Source organism: Calliphora vicina, chromosome 1 (genome assembly GCF_958450345.1).
Source record: "Calliphora vicina chromosome 1, idCalVici1.1, whole genome shotgun sequence".
NCBI classification, from domain to species: Eukaryota; Metazoa; Arthropoda; class Insecta; order Diptera; family Calliphoridae; genus Calliphora; species Calliphora vicina.
The window spans coordinates 62,661,790-62,677,651 of NC_088780.1; the positions used below are offsets into that span (position 1 = coordinate 62,661,790).

The 15,862-nt window shown below is 34.0% G+C and overlaps 1 protein-coding gene across 1 annotated transcript; it reads left to right on the top strand.

Annotated features, from left to right (window-relative positions):
* Positions 1-6,352: 6,352 nt before the first annotated feature.
* Positions 6,353-8,887, top strand: LOC135949062 (uncharacterized). Its single transcript, XM_065498524.1, has one exon. The coding sequence runs from the start codon at positions 6,353-6,355 to the stop codon at positions 8,885-8,887; it is 2,535 nt and encodes an 844-aa protein (XP_065354596.1).
* The last annotated feature ends 6,975 nt before the right edge of the window (positions 8,888-15,862 follow it).

Genomic DNA, 15,862 nt, shown 5'->3' on the forward strand with positions numbered 1-15,862 from the left:
TGTCTGGAAAATGGGTCGAGTGATTCCATTGTTAAAACCTGGGAAAATCGCGAGTGAGGGACAATGGTACAGGCCGATTTCCCTCCTGTCACCTTTAGCGAAGACACTCGAAGCTCTTCTCCTCCCCCAGCTGACCCGTCAACTACCAGCATGGATTCCGTAAGATGCACAGCACCACCACAGCATTCTCCGCCATAATCACCTGCAGTTCACAATGCCCAACAACAGAAGACCTTTTTTTTTTAATTTTCATCTATTTATTGTATCTCCATTATTTAATGAACTAACAATAAGTGGTTCAAATCTTATAACTAATAATTATTATTTAATTAGTCCAGCCAGTGCCGGACGAAAAAATTTTTGTTAAGAATTAGTGTGCTGAATTCCCAATAATTGATAAATTCACTGAAATTTATTGTTGGGGGATAAGCTAGTTCCTATGCGCATTTCACTGGTTGCTTAGGCCAGATCATCAGCAAACCTTTTCCCAATAGGCTTTAGAAAAACTAAAGATATTATACAAATAAAACACTAGAGTGAATGAGAATTACAGACACTCAAGCTTTATTTGTAAAAATATCAAAGCTTAAACAAAACACCAACAATAAACAGTAAGTTTTATCTTTTCTTACATTCCCTACTACAATTGGTTGGTTTCTTTTCAACTCAATTTTTATTTAAAATTTTTTATTCATGGTTGTTTTGGTTAAATTGGCATTCTTCCTTCTATATTAGGTCTGCTGTGTCCCTCCTTCTTAACCTTCGCTTTACCAAAGGTTTTTTATGTACATGGTTTACCAATACCCACCCGGGTGACACTACACTTCTATAAATATATGCGACGAACGAAATTTTAAAAAATTGAAAAAAACTTATAAAAAGTTTAAAATGGTTCTATTAAATTCTATAGAATTCTAGAATTTGTTCAGTGAGTATAAATTTCATTTAAATCGAAACAAAATTAAAAAAAATATTAAACCAATAAAATCGATGTGGTCAACCGGGTGGGTATTGGTTTGGGTGAACTTCAAGTTTTTTTAAATAGTTTTGTGCATTTTTCGAGATTTCAGTTTTTACAATGGGCACGTTTAGATCTTTGTGTATATTCGCGTTTTTGATATACCAGGGGGCAACTGTGATCATTCTTAGAAACTGTTTTTGGCGTCTTTGGATCTTTTCTACATTTGACGCTGAGGCCGTGCCCCATAGCTTTATGCCATACAGTGCTGTCAATTGTTGGTGAACAAAAAGGCCTAAATACTTAGAAAAAAGGCTAAAAAAGGGCTTACATTTTTATATTAAAAACACACACACACATTTTACACCAACTTAAAATGTTACATTTGGCTATGCCGAATAGACACACAAAAATGTATGAATATAACACACGTTCAAATGGAAGAAAATAAGAACGTTTATTCCTGTATGTTGATTCTTAACTTTAAAATAAACTGGCCTGCAAAATGCTCCTATGCAAATTTTTTATATGAAAGCCAAGTTCTAAAGTAATCCTTTGTGATAACTCCGAAATCGATGGAGAATATTTTGATAATTGAATATATGACTAATATGCCACTTGAAAAGTGCAGAAAAAATTTCATTGGAAAAAAATTTAAATGTTTCCATTAGTCCCCATCCATGCTGTGAAACATTTGCTGCAAAACATTTGTGATTGTTGATGAAAGGGGAAAGAGGAATGGAAAAGGGTACTCTGTTTCATGTACATGACGTTTTTGTTGAGTATGGCATCCATATTTATTCGTTCTGTACAGAAATGTCATGTGGACACGAATGCAGTTTCAAAGGAGAATTTAAAAATGTTTTGCAGCAAATGTTTCACAGTGTGGACCGGGACATAGTGCCATTAGTTAGTAAACATATGAAAATAAAGGTAGCAAAAATATTTGGTGCTGGTAACAAACAGATTTTAGATTTTATGACCATTTAACTATGAGAGGGTTCCAACTTAAAACTGCTTAAATTGTTTACTGGTTCAACAATTTAGTTAATTTGTGTCATAATATTAGAAATGATTTTACTCATTTTCAACAGCAAAAATTTCAGACCGTTAGAGTAAATATATAAGTTTTAATTTAGCCATTAAATAGGGCTAAATGAAAATAAAAAAGGCTAAATTATTTCTTTAGTGGCTAAACAAAATTGAAAAGGGCTAAATTGGCAACACTGATGCCATAACACAATGTCCGTTTTATGATCATGTTATAAAGTAGTAGTTTACAATCTAAACTAAGCGTAGAGTCTCTGCCAATAAGCCAATTAATTTGAATTGATTTCAATTTCATTTGAGTCAACTTTGCATCTATATGACTTTTCCATGTAAGGCGACGATCGAGATGTATTCCGAGGTATTTCACTTCCAATTGTTGAATTATTGTTTGGTTATTGATATTGTTACGAAATTGTACTTGAATTCAAATATAACGATTTTAACGGCTGATTTAAAAGTAGCATAATGCTTTCAAATAACAGTGCTGCAAAACTGTAACATATCTGTGGGCATTATTAAATAAAAGCTTTCAGTTGATTTGATCGTAAGTTAGCAACGCTGTATTCGATTTCGAATATTCAGTTAAAGAACATTGTAGAAAGTACACCACAGATGGCGTATGTATTAGAAACCTCTAGACAGTTAAAGAGAAATCTAGAGTGCAGATGGCAGTGTTATAAATAGTAGCAGAGTTTGCAGTCGTTAGCAGTTTATCAGAGACGCTTTTCGAATAAACATCAACTAACGGCCATTTTCACAATGTACGATTATTTCATTTTAACCGGGAAATTAACTAACTGTCGGTTTGTTTAACGGGGACCATTTAACCAACGGTTACCGATTTACGTTTCACCATCATTTGATTACTTAACTAAAGCATTCAGTAGAAAGTATGGCAATAATGCATACATTTGTTTACGAAAAATAGTGTAATGAGAGATTGAAATATAAAAAATTGTCTAAAAGACGGTGTTAAGGAGTTAAAAAGGTAACAAATGCAAACCCTGCCAAAAATGCAACAGTGCACACTTATTGTTCAACTGTCAGTAAATTATTGCGAATCTGCTTTGTTTTATATTCTACCTTTTTTAATTTGGTCGCCGGCCGTGTAACATCAAAATTTAATAAAATATAGGTTTAATAATTAAATTTGAGGAAACACAAGTGTGAGTAAATGGTATATATATTATAATAAAATCATTAACAAAATTTTACTTATGTAGATTTTAGCTTTAAGTAAAATACCAATAACTGGATTAAATAAATTGGACTTTTTTGCTGAAAATAAGTGTTTTACTTCCACGTGCCTGGCCGGCCAACATTCTAAAATACTTTGTGAAATAATTGCAAGTTTGAAACATAATGGAGGATTCTGGTAATCTTGGGAAACCACAATCATCACCTTCTAGTGAACAATCAACCTGTGCTGTCGTCACAACAAGTGCAACCGCACCAATAAATGCAGATGTAAACGCAACTGCCACCAGCGCTGCTACCGCACATACAGTGACAAATACGAATATTAATGCTCCATTACCTCATGGGACAGGTCTAGAAGGCACCGGTATATACTCGAGTGGCATTCCCTTTACTCACGCATGGTCCAGTCCATTGCAATTTTCTCAAACTTTGCCCATGTATGTAAATCCATCGACAGTCGCATATGGGCATCCATATATGCCATTAAATACAGGACCCGTATTGTCAAGTACAAGAGTTACTGAAATGAATTCTCGATATGGTCACTTGACTTCGCACGGTGTTAATAATTACACAACCGCTTTCTCGGTCCCAAACATAAACGCATCCCGGTGGTACCCTCAAGTACGACCAACTTTAGGTACAACGCATTATCCGTCCATTTACGATCAAAATCAAAATTGTCAACAAAACGGTCTGTATAACAATCAACCTACAACTATACCACAACCATCAATTCCTACAATAACCAACGATGGCTTACAATCGACTAATCCAATGACAAATAATTTATTTTCTCAATCAATACTTTCGCCCTCACAGGTGGCTTCTCGTCAGGTAATATCAAAGGACTTGCCATACTTTTCCGGCAATCCTGAAGAATGGCCGCTGTTTATTACAAATTATGAGCAGTCAACTGAACGTTGTGGATTTTCAAATCAAGAAAATTTGATAAGGTTGCAAAAATGCCTCAAGGGAGCAGCTTTGGAAGCAGTGCGCGGAAAACTGATGATGCCATGTACAGTGCAATTTGCTATAGAAACTCTCAGAATGTTATTCGGACGTCCGGATGTTATACATGAATCACTTCAAAGAAAACTAAGACAATTAGCTCCTGTGCGAACAGATCAATTGGAAACGTTAATACACTTCGCGCTAGCAGTACAAAATTATAGAGCAACGATGCAGGCAATTGGGCTTAATGACTACCTTAATGATCCAATGCTTCTAAATGATTTGTTGAGTAAGTTGCCAGGTGAAATGAAACTTGATTGGGGCCGTCGTCGTACAGAAGTTCTCCGTGTCGACATCACTATTTTCGACGAATGGCTTTATAATTTGGCAACATGTGCAAGCCAGGTAACATCTCTAAGTTCAATGTTAGTCACTAACACAGAAGAAAAAACTGGCCGCAAGAATTATAAAGAAAGAGTTCTTTTGAATGAAGCAGGGACTACAACAAGCACATTGTCTTGTGCAAAATGCAGTGGCCATCATCGTTTGCAAGAATGTTCTGAATTTATAAATCTTAGTCGTCAAGACCGTTGGAAATTTATTAAGGAAAATAAACTTTGTATACGCTGTTTTAAAAATCATTTGATTCGTCGATGTAACTCTAAGAAAGCTTGTGGTGTAGACGATTGCAAAATGGCTCATAATCCACTTCTTCATTCGCAGAAATCGTACACAGCCGAAGTCAATACTAATGATAGCTCACCGAGTACACAAAGTTCAAATGTTAGTACAGAGAATTCTAATGTTCTATTTCACTCAAAAGAACGAAGAAATGTACTGTTTAGATACATACCAGTGACTTTATATGGAATTGGCGAATCTATAAAAACTTTAGCCTTAGTCGATGAAGGATCGTCTATTTCACTAATCGATACCACACTTGCTGATAAGTTACACTTAGATGGCCCTGCTGAAGAACTTTGTATGAAGTGGACTGGTGACGTAACTAAGAACGAAAAAAATTCTAAACGCATAAGTTTGAATATATCATCACAACAACAAAACTCAACCATGTACAGACTTCATAAAGTTCGCACTATAACAAATTTAGATTTGCCCAAACAGTCACTTGATATTAATACTATAATGGATCACCCACATTTAAAGTCTCTTCCTATACAGCAATATGGCCCCTCGAAGGCTCTTATTTTGATCGGCTTAGATAATGCTAAACTAGTTACACCTTTAGAGGTTATAGAAGAAGATAGCGACGGCTTAATAGCATCTAGATGTCGCCTAGGCTGGTCCGTTCATGGTAAGGATACTTCTGGCTTGGTTTCCCCGGAAAGGGTTATGCATCTATGCGACTGCAATAAAGACACACGATTAGAGGAGATGATGCGTCATTATTTCTCCATAGAGTCGGTGGGTATTAGTCCGACTGTTAAACCCTTAATATCCAAAGAAGATGAACGATCGCTACAGATAATGAAATCTACAACGAAGTACTTAGAGTCAGAGAAGAGATGGGAGACAGGTTTATTATGGAGGTACGACAAAATTATATTACCAAATTCTTTTGCAATGGCTCGAAAACGTTTGGAATGTCTAGAAAGAAAATTGATGACCAACCCCGACCTTATGGAATTTATGATCAGTAAAATAAGCGATTATCTAAATAAAGGCTATATAAAAAAGTTACAACCTGGTGAAGTTCAGCCTAATGACAAATCTTGGTATATTCCTATGTTTGTGGTAAAAAATCTAAACAAAAAAAAAATGAGGATAGTATGGGACGCAGCGGCAAAGGTTCAAAATGTTTCTTTGAACAATGTTCTACTAAAAGGTCCCGATTTTTTGAGATCACTGATTGGAGTGTTAATACGGTTTCGTGAAAGACCAGTGGCTTTGTGTGGCGATATACGAGAAATGTTCCACCAAGTGCGTATAATTAAGGATGACATAGTATCACAGAAATTTTTATGGCGTAATTGTGAAGTATCTCGTGAACCTGATGTTTATGCTATGACGGTTATGACATTTGGTGCATGTTGTTCGCCATCCTTAGCTAACTATATTAAAAACAAAAACGCTGAAAGTTTTGAAGTGGACTACCCGCAAGCAGTAAGTGCTATAAAATAAAATACTTTCGTTGACGATTGGCTACAAAGTGTGGATACAGAGCTAGAGATGATTCAATTGTCACAAAATGTTAAACATATACACGCCGAAGGTGGTTTCGAAATGAGAAACTGGATTTCTAATTCAAAGGGTGTATTGAATGCGCTAAATAGCAATCTATCACAATCGAACAAATGCATCAGTGATCCAGATTCTCAGTATGAAAAGGTACTAGGCTTATGGTGGCTCCCCGAAAGCGATGAATTTACATTTATTCACAAATTCAAAGACGAAATATTTGAAAAATCCACATATCCGACTAAACGTCAACTATTGCGAATTTTGATGACGATTTTTGATCCGCTAGGTTTACTTGGTTTCCTTATTGTAGAAGCCAAAATTATTCTCCAAGATGTATGGCGTTCAGGCACATCGTGGGATGAACCTATACACGACAATGAACGAAAGGCATGGTGGCAGTGGATTCAAAAATTAAAAAATATTAACAAGATTAAGATACCGAGATGTTTTGCATTGGTAAGTCAAAGCGATAGAAATGAGTTGCATATATTCGTAGATGCCAGTACTCAAGCCTACGCTGCACTGGCATATATTAAAGCCAGTGTTGGAGATGATACTTGTTGTAGCCTTATTGCCTCAAAAACCCGAGTGGCACCTTTGAAACCCATCTCTGTTCCAAGAATGGAACTTATGTCAGCAATCTTAGGGTTAAGATTAGCAAAGTTCATACAAACCGAAATTTCTGTCGTTATAAAGCGTCGATATTTTTGGACTGATTCGAAAGACGTACTCTATTGGATTCGGTCCGACGCCAGAAAATTTCAGCAATTTGTTGCGGTACGAATCGGAGAAATCTTGGAAAATTCGGCGGTTGATGAATGGCGTTGGGTATCGACATCTGACAATGTTGCAGACGATGGTACGAAATTTGATAACAACCCTCACATACATGAAAATTTAAGGTGGTTCGCTGGTCCAAAATTTTTGTACTTACCTGAAGATAGTTGGCCAAAATCTCATTTCTCAAATCACATTAAAGAAATATTTAACCATATGGAGGTCTCATTGGAAATTCAAAATTGGCAAATATCTCCAGGTATTTTAACATTTAGTACATGGGAACGGTTACGCAGATCTCAAATGTATATTTTACAGTTTTTACGCGTATTAACAAAACAATCAGTACAAAACCTTCAGTTATATAAAGTGCTGAATACGTCTGCAATTAAAAGTGCTGAAATGGTTCTTATTCGACATTGCCAACACGAAGCATTTCATGAAGAAATATCCCAACTAAACTCACCTAACGGATTTGTAAATCGTAAGAGTTTAATTTATAAATTTTCTCCATATATAGACGAATATGGCATTTTGAGAGTAAAAGGCAGAATTGATGAAGCGGTTAACATACCATTTGATGCTAAACGTCCAATAATTTTACCTCGTAATAATACCATAACACATCTGATTGCAGATTTCTACCACAGGAGATTTCACCATCACCATAACGAAATAGTAGTAAACGAGATGAGGCAGAGATTTTGTATAAGAGGAATGAGAGCTTTAGTTCGCGAAATTGCACGAAATTGTCAGCATTGTCGTAATCGTCGAGCAACTCCAGCACCACCTGAAATGGGCAATCTACCTCAAGATCGGTTAGCCGCATTTACGAGGCCATTTACCTTTACTGGCGTGGACTACTTTGGTCCCCTAGAAGTAGTTGTCGGTAGGCGCCGAGAAAAACGCTGGGGTGTGCTATTCACGTGTATGACGATAAGGGCAATACATATTGAAATATGTTCTTCATTATCAACAGATTCATTTCTCTTAGTGCTAAAGCAGTTTATCTCACGTCGAGGAGTACCACATCGAATCTATTCAGATAACGCTACGAATTTCCGAGGCGCGAGCCGAATTTTAATTGAGGAAACGCAAAAAATATCATATGATGACGTAGAACGGAAACATCCTGAAATTGAGTGGCTTTTCATTCCCCCTGCCTCACCTCATATGGGCGGGGCATGGGAAAGAATGATACGTTCCGTAAAGTCGATTCTATTCGATATTTTGCCACAAGAAAGAATAAATGAAGAGATATTAAGGGCCACGTTAGCAGACATTGAAAATATCATTAATATGAGACCATTAACCTATATTCCGTTGGAGTCAAATGAAAGCGAGGCGCTAACACCAAACCACTTTCTTCTCGGCAGTTCTAGTGGTATACGAGAAAAGGCGGATAGAGAATGCTCGGGCACGACTCTTGCAAAAAACTTTAGAGTGGCTGGTAAATTAGCGGATACCTTTTGGAAACGATGGGTTCGAGAATGTTTGCCATGCCTAACAAGACGCGCCAAGTGGTTCCAAAATTCTACAAGGCCAATATCTGTCAATGACATTGTCATTATAGTCGATGACAACTCTAAAAGAAATACGTGGGCGAAGGGGAGAGTCATTGATGTCATACGAGCTAAAGACGGTGAAGTACGAAGCGCGGTCATTAAAACACTCACTGGAATTTCCACTCGTCCTGTAGTAAAATTGGCCCGACTTGAATTAAAAGATGTAAACACCACCACCTAAATGCATGGAGTTTACGGAGGGGAGAATGTTAAGGAGCTAAAAAGATAACAAATGCAAACCCTGCCAAAAATGCAACAGTGCACACTTATTGTTCAACTGTCAGTAAATTATTGCGAATCTGCTTTGTTTTATATTCTACCTTTTTTAATTTGGTCGCCGGCCGTGTAACATCAAAATTTAATAAAATATAGGTTTAATAATTAAATTTGAGGAAACACAAGTGTGAGTAAATGGTATATATATTATAATAAAATCATTAACAAAATTTTACTTATGTAGATTTTAGCTTTAAGTAAAATACCAATAACTGGATTAAATAAATTGGACTTTTTTGCTGAAAATAAGTGTTTTACTTCCACGTGCCTGGCCGGCCAACAGACGGCATAAAAAATAATAGTTTGTGTTTTCTTAGTTTTATAATAAAAAAAACGTATAAAACTCAAAAATATTAAGGTACCTAACTGTAAAATTTACAGAACAAACTGAACAACAATTACTGAAAACCAACAAGCAAAAGTGCACATTTGTTGTTTGGTTTGTAAGTGCAATATCCGGGTGGTATATGGATCATCCCGTGCAAAATTTACTTTTCTTCGCTTTACACTTTTAAAAATTATAAATATTACAAAAATATAAATGTTTTTCCATGTTCTTTTATTATATTTCTTACAATTAAGATGCTAACCGGCGAAATTTGTTCGGTTATATTTAACAGCAACTTTGTTGTTAAATAGTGTCAATTAAGAATTAATCGTTCATTGTGAAATTCAAATTAGCCTAACTTGCGGTTAAAGTTCACGTTAACTTTTAATCGTACATTGTGAGAATGGCCGTTAAAGTGTATTGTGTTTTTCAAGTAAATTCGTGTACATTATAAATTGTGTCTGGATTTCTGAGAATTTATAAACGTGTATAAAAATCATTGAGTGGCTATTTAATTCTGTGGTTGTTGTACATTTTGAATAAATAAAGAGTTGTTACAATTTTTAAACTACTAAACGGCTTTTATTTGCAATCAAAGTATCCGGTTTATTTAAAGGAAATAAACCAAACGTTTTGAAAAGGTTAAAACGTAACAATATGAATAGGGGGCATGATTCTCTACGCAATGTAAATGTTATATGTGTACATTTTTGCTCGTTAACTTTAATTTTTCATTGTTTTAACCATTTTTTTAATTCAAATATGTGATTTTGTAAGTAACGAATGAAGAGATGGATAGTGAATTATCTGAGTGACAGGTAGTCGTTCGTGGAGTTTAGAGACAAATGCTCAAAACCCCGTAGAGTTAAACAAGGAGTCCCTCAGGGCGGGGTCCTGTCCGCTCCTGTTTAACTTCTACCTCTGTGTGGAGGTTATCATCTATGCGGACGACTGCACCATCTTGGCGACAGGTCACAACGTTAATGAGCTTTGCTGTTTGGTAAATGGTTATCTCAACGAAATCCACAATTTCTTCACTGCACATAACCTGCAGCTATCACCAACGAAGTCATCGGCAACACTCTTCACCACCTGGACGAAGGAAGTAAAACTCAACTTAGGCATCATAAAATAATTTTTTATTAAAAAATCTGTGTTCATTCAAAAACGCAGACTTTTTGACCCATACGAGCTAAATAAAAAAATTCTTGACATTCGGATAAATGAATTTTGTGATTTTTTTTTAATTTTGTAGGTCCGAGGTGAGCAGCTTTGGGAAGCCCACTACACCTTTTTCAATAGAAAGTGTGAACTTTTCAATTCAATTCAGAAAAGATCAATTGGAACTGAGATTTTTCATTTGATATTCAGAAAATCCGTATTGGAAATGAGATTTTTAATTCCAAATTCGGAAATTTTTAAATTCAAAGAAGCTCAATTGAAAATAAAATTTTCTTTTGAAATTCAGAAAATTTTAATTGAATATGAGATTTTTCTTTGATTTCAGAAAAAAACAATTGATGAGAATTTTCATTTGAAATTCAGAAAAGAAAAATTTAAATTGAGATTTTTCATTTGAAATTCTGAAGTTCCTAATAAATAAAAAAAATTTCGTTCGGTACCGAACACCGAACTTCGGCCAATTTTAAAGTTCGGCCGAACTCGTACTTAGTTCGGGTTTCAAAGTTCGGCGAACCCGAACGTTTTGTTAGTATTTTTTAGTAGTATTAAAAAATAAAGAAAAAATTTGTACTTTTTAGTTATTTAGAAAAGAAATGCTTTGTGCTTCTTTTTTTTGAGAAAAATATAAAGATCGGGATTTATAGTTCACTTAGGAAGAACTCTAAACCCCAGATTAAGTATATGTAGTTTGTACTCTAGTACTCAAAATGCTTTGTTTTTATATTATAATGGCAAAATAGTAACTTTTCTGCATTATTTAAGGTTACTTCGTCTATCTGAATAAAGTTTCTATCTCGAAAATATTTTCGTCTTGAGTTTGATGTGAAGCAGAATCATGCTTTTCCCATAAAGATGAACTGAACCTCTTTTCTGCTTTTTTTGGCGCCTTTTTGATTCCGCCTCTGATACTTTTTCCATCACAGTAGATGTTTCAAAATGAATTGAATTATCATTTAAAAAATTAATTATATCCTGTGTGCATTTTTCCAGCTGTTGTGTAGAAAGGTATTTAGACTTAAAACGTGGATCGAGTAATGTTGCAACACTCAAAAAACTCATGGTGTGGATTTTTCCAGCTGTTGTGTAGAAAGGTATTTAGACTTAAAACGTGGATCGAGTAATGTTGCAACACTCAAAAAACTCATGGTTTCTAAAAATTTAAATCTCCACTTTAATGTATCTTTTAAAGATTGTCTTAATTCAATTTCCATCTCATTTTCATCAAGTCTTCAAAAATCAAAAATTTCGATAATAGCATTTGGTATATGGAAATTACTAAGGAAATCGGTGACGAATTATATCAACATCCTGTACAAGTTGATGCAATGGCAAGGAGCATTTATCTTGTATTTTTTTTAATTTTTGGTATGCTTGTTCTGACCTTTTAAAATGTCCAACTATTGATTTGCATTTAGTTTTTGTTTCTTGATAAGGCGTTAAGCTTTCTTGTACAATAAGACGAATTGTATGTGTCATACAACCAAACGACAGAAAATCTCATGTCACATTTTTCGCATATATATGACCCTGTGAAAAGAACAATTATTATAAAAAGTTTTGAAAAAAGGTCAGGTATGATTTCAATTTCACTTCAATCTAGACTTGCCACCTTTTGAAATTTCCAAAACGGGACACCACTAAATGATCTGGGAAAAATTCAAATAAATTCGTTTATAATTATTGTCCTATTTTATTTATTAAAATCAACAATCTAGACTTTAAAAAAACATAAACGTAAATAAAATAAGAATAGTTAATATTATAGGAATATGTTTATTTGTTTGTGACTTATAGCAGAATAAACCACTGGACCGATGGTCTTGAAATTTGTTATGTATGTTCCCCTATATCTGGATGGACCAATGGGCTATTTGAAAAATTCAAGTGTTCGTCGTACTTCTCATACAAAGTAAATAGTTATTATGGAATATCTGATGAACTATAACTGTGAAAGCCGCAAAACTTTGCAGAATTTACTTCGGTATAATTGTGCGCATCTTGGCTAAAAATGGGCGTGACACATACAAAGTAAATAGTTATTTTCGAATATCTGGAGAACTATAACTGTGAAAGTCTTACAACTTTATACGAGCCAATTTCTTATCTGTGTATGAAGTCTTACCATAAATGGGACTGATCGGAATAGGGGGTGTGGCACCTTTCATAGAGTGTAAATAGTAATTATCGAATAGTGGAAGTCTTAAATTTTTTCCCTAATATCACCCTTACTATTCTACATAGTTTGGGTGAATATGGTATTGTGTTAGTGGGTGTGGCACCTCTGATACACAGTAAATACATAATTTCGAATATCTGGAGTACTATAATTGTAATGTATTTAAACTAAATATGAATCAAATTCTAATTACTGTACGGAGTTTAGCTAAAAATGGTCTGGATCGGAACAGTGGGTGTGGCACTTTCCATACAAAGTACATAGTCAATTTTAAATATCTGGATAATTAAGACTGCGAGATTTTCAAACTTTGTCTGAAAATTTATTTTTTATAATTTTATCTAATTTTTTTATTTTACTACGATAAACTTTAATAAAGTTTAATTATTTCAGTCCATAATTTTGAATTTATATTTTTAATCAATTTTATCAGCTTTTATTAAATCTTTATTTGAAGTAATAAATTCAACAAATTTAGCATATCTTAGCTCTGAAATTGGAATGGACCAACAACTCAGCTTTAACTAAAGGTACAAGCATCCTTGAACGATTATCGTGCCATTTATGTTTCATGAATGTATACTGTAAACATTATCTTCTTCTTTATTTATATAATTCTTCTGTACGTCTGTTAGTTACTGAACTCCTCCTTAACGGCTGGGCCGATTTCGATGAAATTTGTTGTGTGTGATTGAGTGGGTCCCTGGATGGTTTAGATTCACAATTGACCTATATAGGTACAATGGGCATGGCACCTCCGATACAAAGTAAAAATTTATTAATGCATATCTGGAGTACTATTATAGTGGGAGTCTTCAAACTTTGTGGGAGCTATGGCAGAACAACGTTTGCCGGGACAGCTAGTTTAACCTTCGCTTTACCAATACCCACACGGGTGACCACATCGATTTTATTGGTTTAATATTTTTTTAATTTTGTTTCGATTTAAATGAAATTTGTACTCACTGAACAAATTCTAGAGTTCTATAGAATTTAATAGAACCATTTTAAACTTTTTATAAGGTTTTTTAAATTTTTTAAAATTTCGTTCGTCGTATATATTTATAGAAGTGTAGTGTCACCCGGGTGGGTATTGGTAAACCATGTACATAAAAAACCTTTGGTAAAGCGAAGGTTAATATATAATTGAATGAGTTTTTTTGGAACTCATAGAAGTTAATGCACTAAAGGTTTATAAAACAGATTTTGTATGAAAATTTTATTTTATAAAGCTTTTATAAATTTAAAATATGAATATGGAGTAAGAATATGTTGTTAAATAGTGATTTTTTGAGAAAATACTATATTTCAGAAATTAAAGCATCCTTGTCTATTGGTATTTTAAATTTTTGATTTCTGTATATTTTTTGTGGTAATTAATGAAAAAGTTATGTTTTTTTTTCAAAACGGGACAAATGGCGTCCCGTTCAGAGTATCGCCGGCACACGGGACATTCGACTCTAAAACTGGTCTGTCCCGTCGAAAACGGGACGGTTGGTAAGTCTACTTCAATCGGAATGAAATTCGTTGACAAGAGGATAAGTAACCTGTATAATCCTCTTCTAAAACTGATGCACCTAAAATTTATTTTAATATTTTTGAGCCAAAAATAAAATGAGCAGTAAAGCTAAGTAAAGAGCAGATTTTTGATTGGTTTGTCCAAATGTCTGTTGTAAAAGTAACCCATTCCGCCTTTTGCATTTCATCGTGCACCTTATGTTTAATTTTTTGTAAGTTTCAGGCATTAAATAAGTCCGAAAAAAATGTTCAGACTTCTTTTTATATTTACAAATTGCTTCTGGATTACCAAAATTTAATCGTTTAAAAGCAATACCTTCCAAAATATTGTATGGCAAAATGTCCACCAATATTAAATCCATTATAGATTTGTCTATATTTTTTGACACCATGGAATCATCTGGCCACATTTCTGTATGTGTTCTCTCGATGAAGTTTTTTAATGTTGGTTGATACGCCACCGCTTTTAGTATTATTAAATATTTACTAGCCATGTAATAGAAATGTTTTTTAATAAATTCACAATTTTCATAAACTTTTTTATACACCTATTGCCGCTTTCAAGAAAATGTTAAACACGTATTTTTTTGACATACATAGTTGTATTTTTTCGTATTTATAATCACACTAGCAGACCCGGTGCGCTTCGCCACCCCAATTAGAAGAATGAAATAGTACTATTAAGTCTCCCTTTGTGAATCTAATTGTAAATGTCTAATTTCATATTTCTGGGTCCATTAGTCACCTTTTGTGAATTCAAATTCATTTAAAATCATGTGTGCCTAAAATTATTATAAAATATTCAAAAAGTACCATTGCAATAAACAAATAGTACCATTGATTATCACTTCTGAATTCGCATTCACTAAACCATAACCCGTCAATTTTGAATTTTAAATTTGTATAGCCTTTCCTATATTATCAACTAATTTTGTTTCTATAACAATTAATATTTAAAAATTATCACAAAACCCAAAAAAAAACGAAACCGCGGTTTTGAAATTCTTTGGTTTTTTGGAAACGCTTGGTCTATTATTATAGTAAATTCACAAAAGTACGTATGAGAACAAAGAAAAAGTACCAAGCGCCTTGAATTTCCACTCACTTGGGACCATAGACGCCTAATTTCATATTTCTATGTCCATTATTACAGAAAATTCATAAAGTACCATTAGAATATATAAAAAGTACCAAAAAGCCCCCCCTTGTGGTTTCCCACTCACTCCCATATAAGCTTAATTTCATGGTTTTAGGTTAATTGGTGAAGAAATTACAAAAAGTACCATTCGAATAAAGAAAAAGTACCAAAAAGTCTATCCCTAGAATTTTCACTCACTTTAGAACATATACGATTAATATCATGTTTCTAAGTTCATTGTTATAAAAAATTGAAAAAAGTACCATTAGAATAAAGAAAAAGTACCAAAAAGTCTCCTCCTGGAATTCTCACTCACTTTAGAACATATTCGATTAATTTCATATTTTTATGGCCATTATTACAGAAAATTCACAAAGTACCGCTACAATATACAAAAAGTACCAAAAATCAGGCACTTCCCACTCACTCCGGTCCATATAAGCTTTACTTCATGTTTCTAAGTTCATTGGTGAAGAAATTACAAAAAGTACCATTCGAATAGGGAAAAGGTACCAAAAAGTCTCCCCCTAGAATTCTC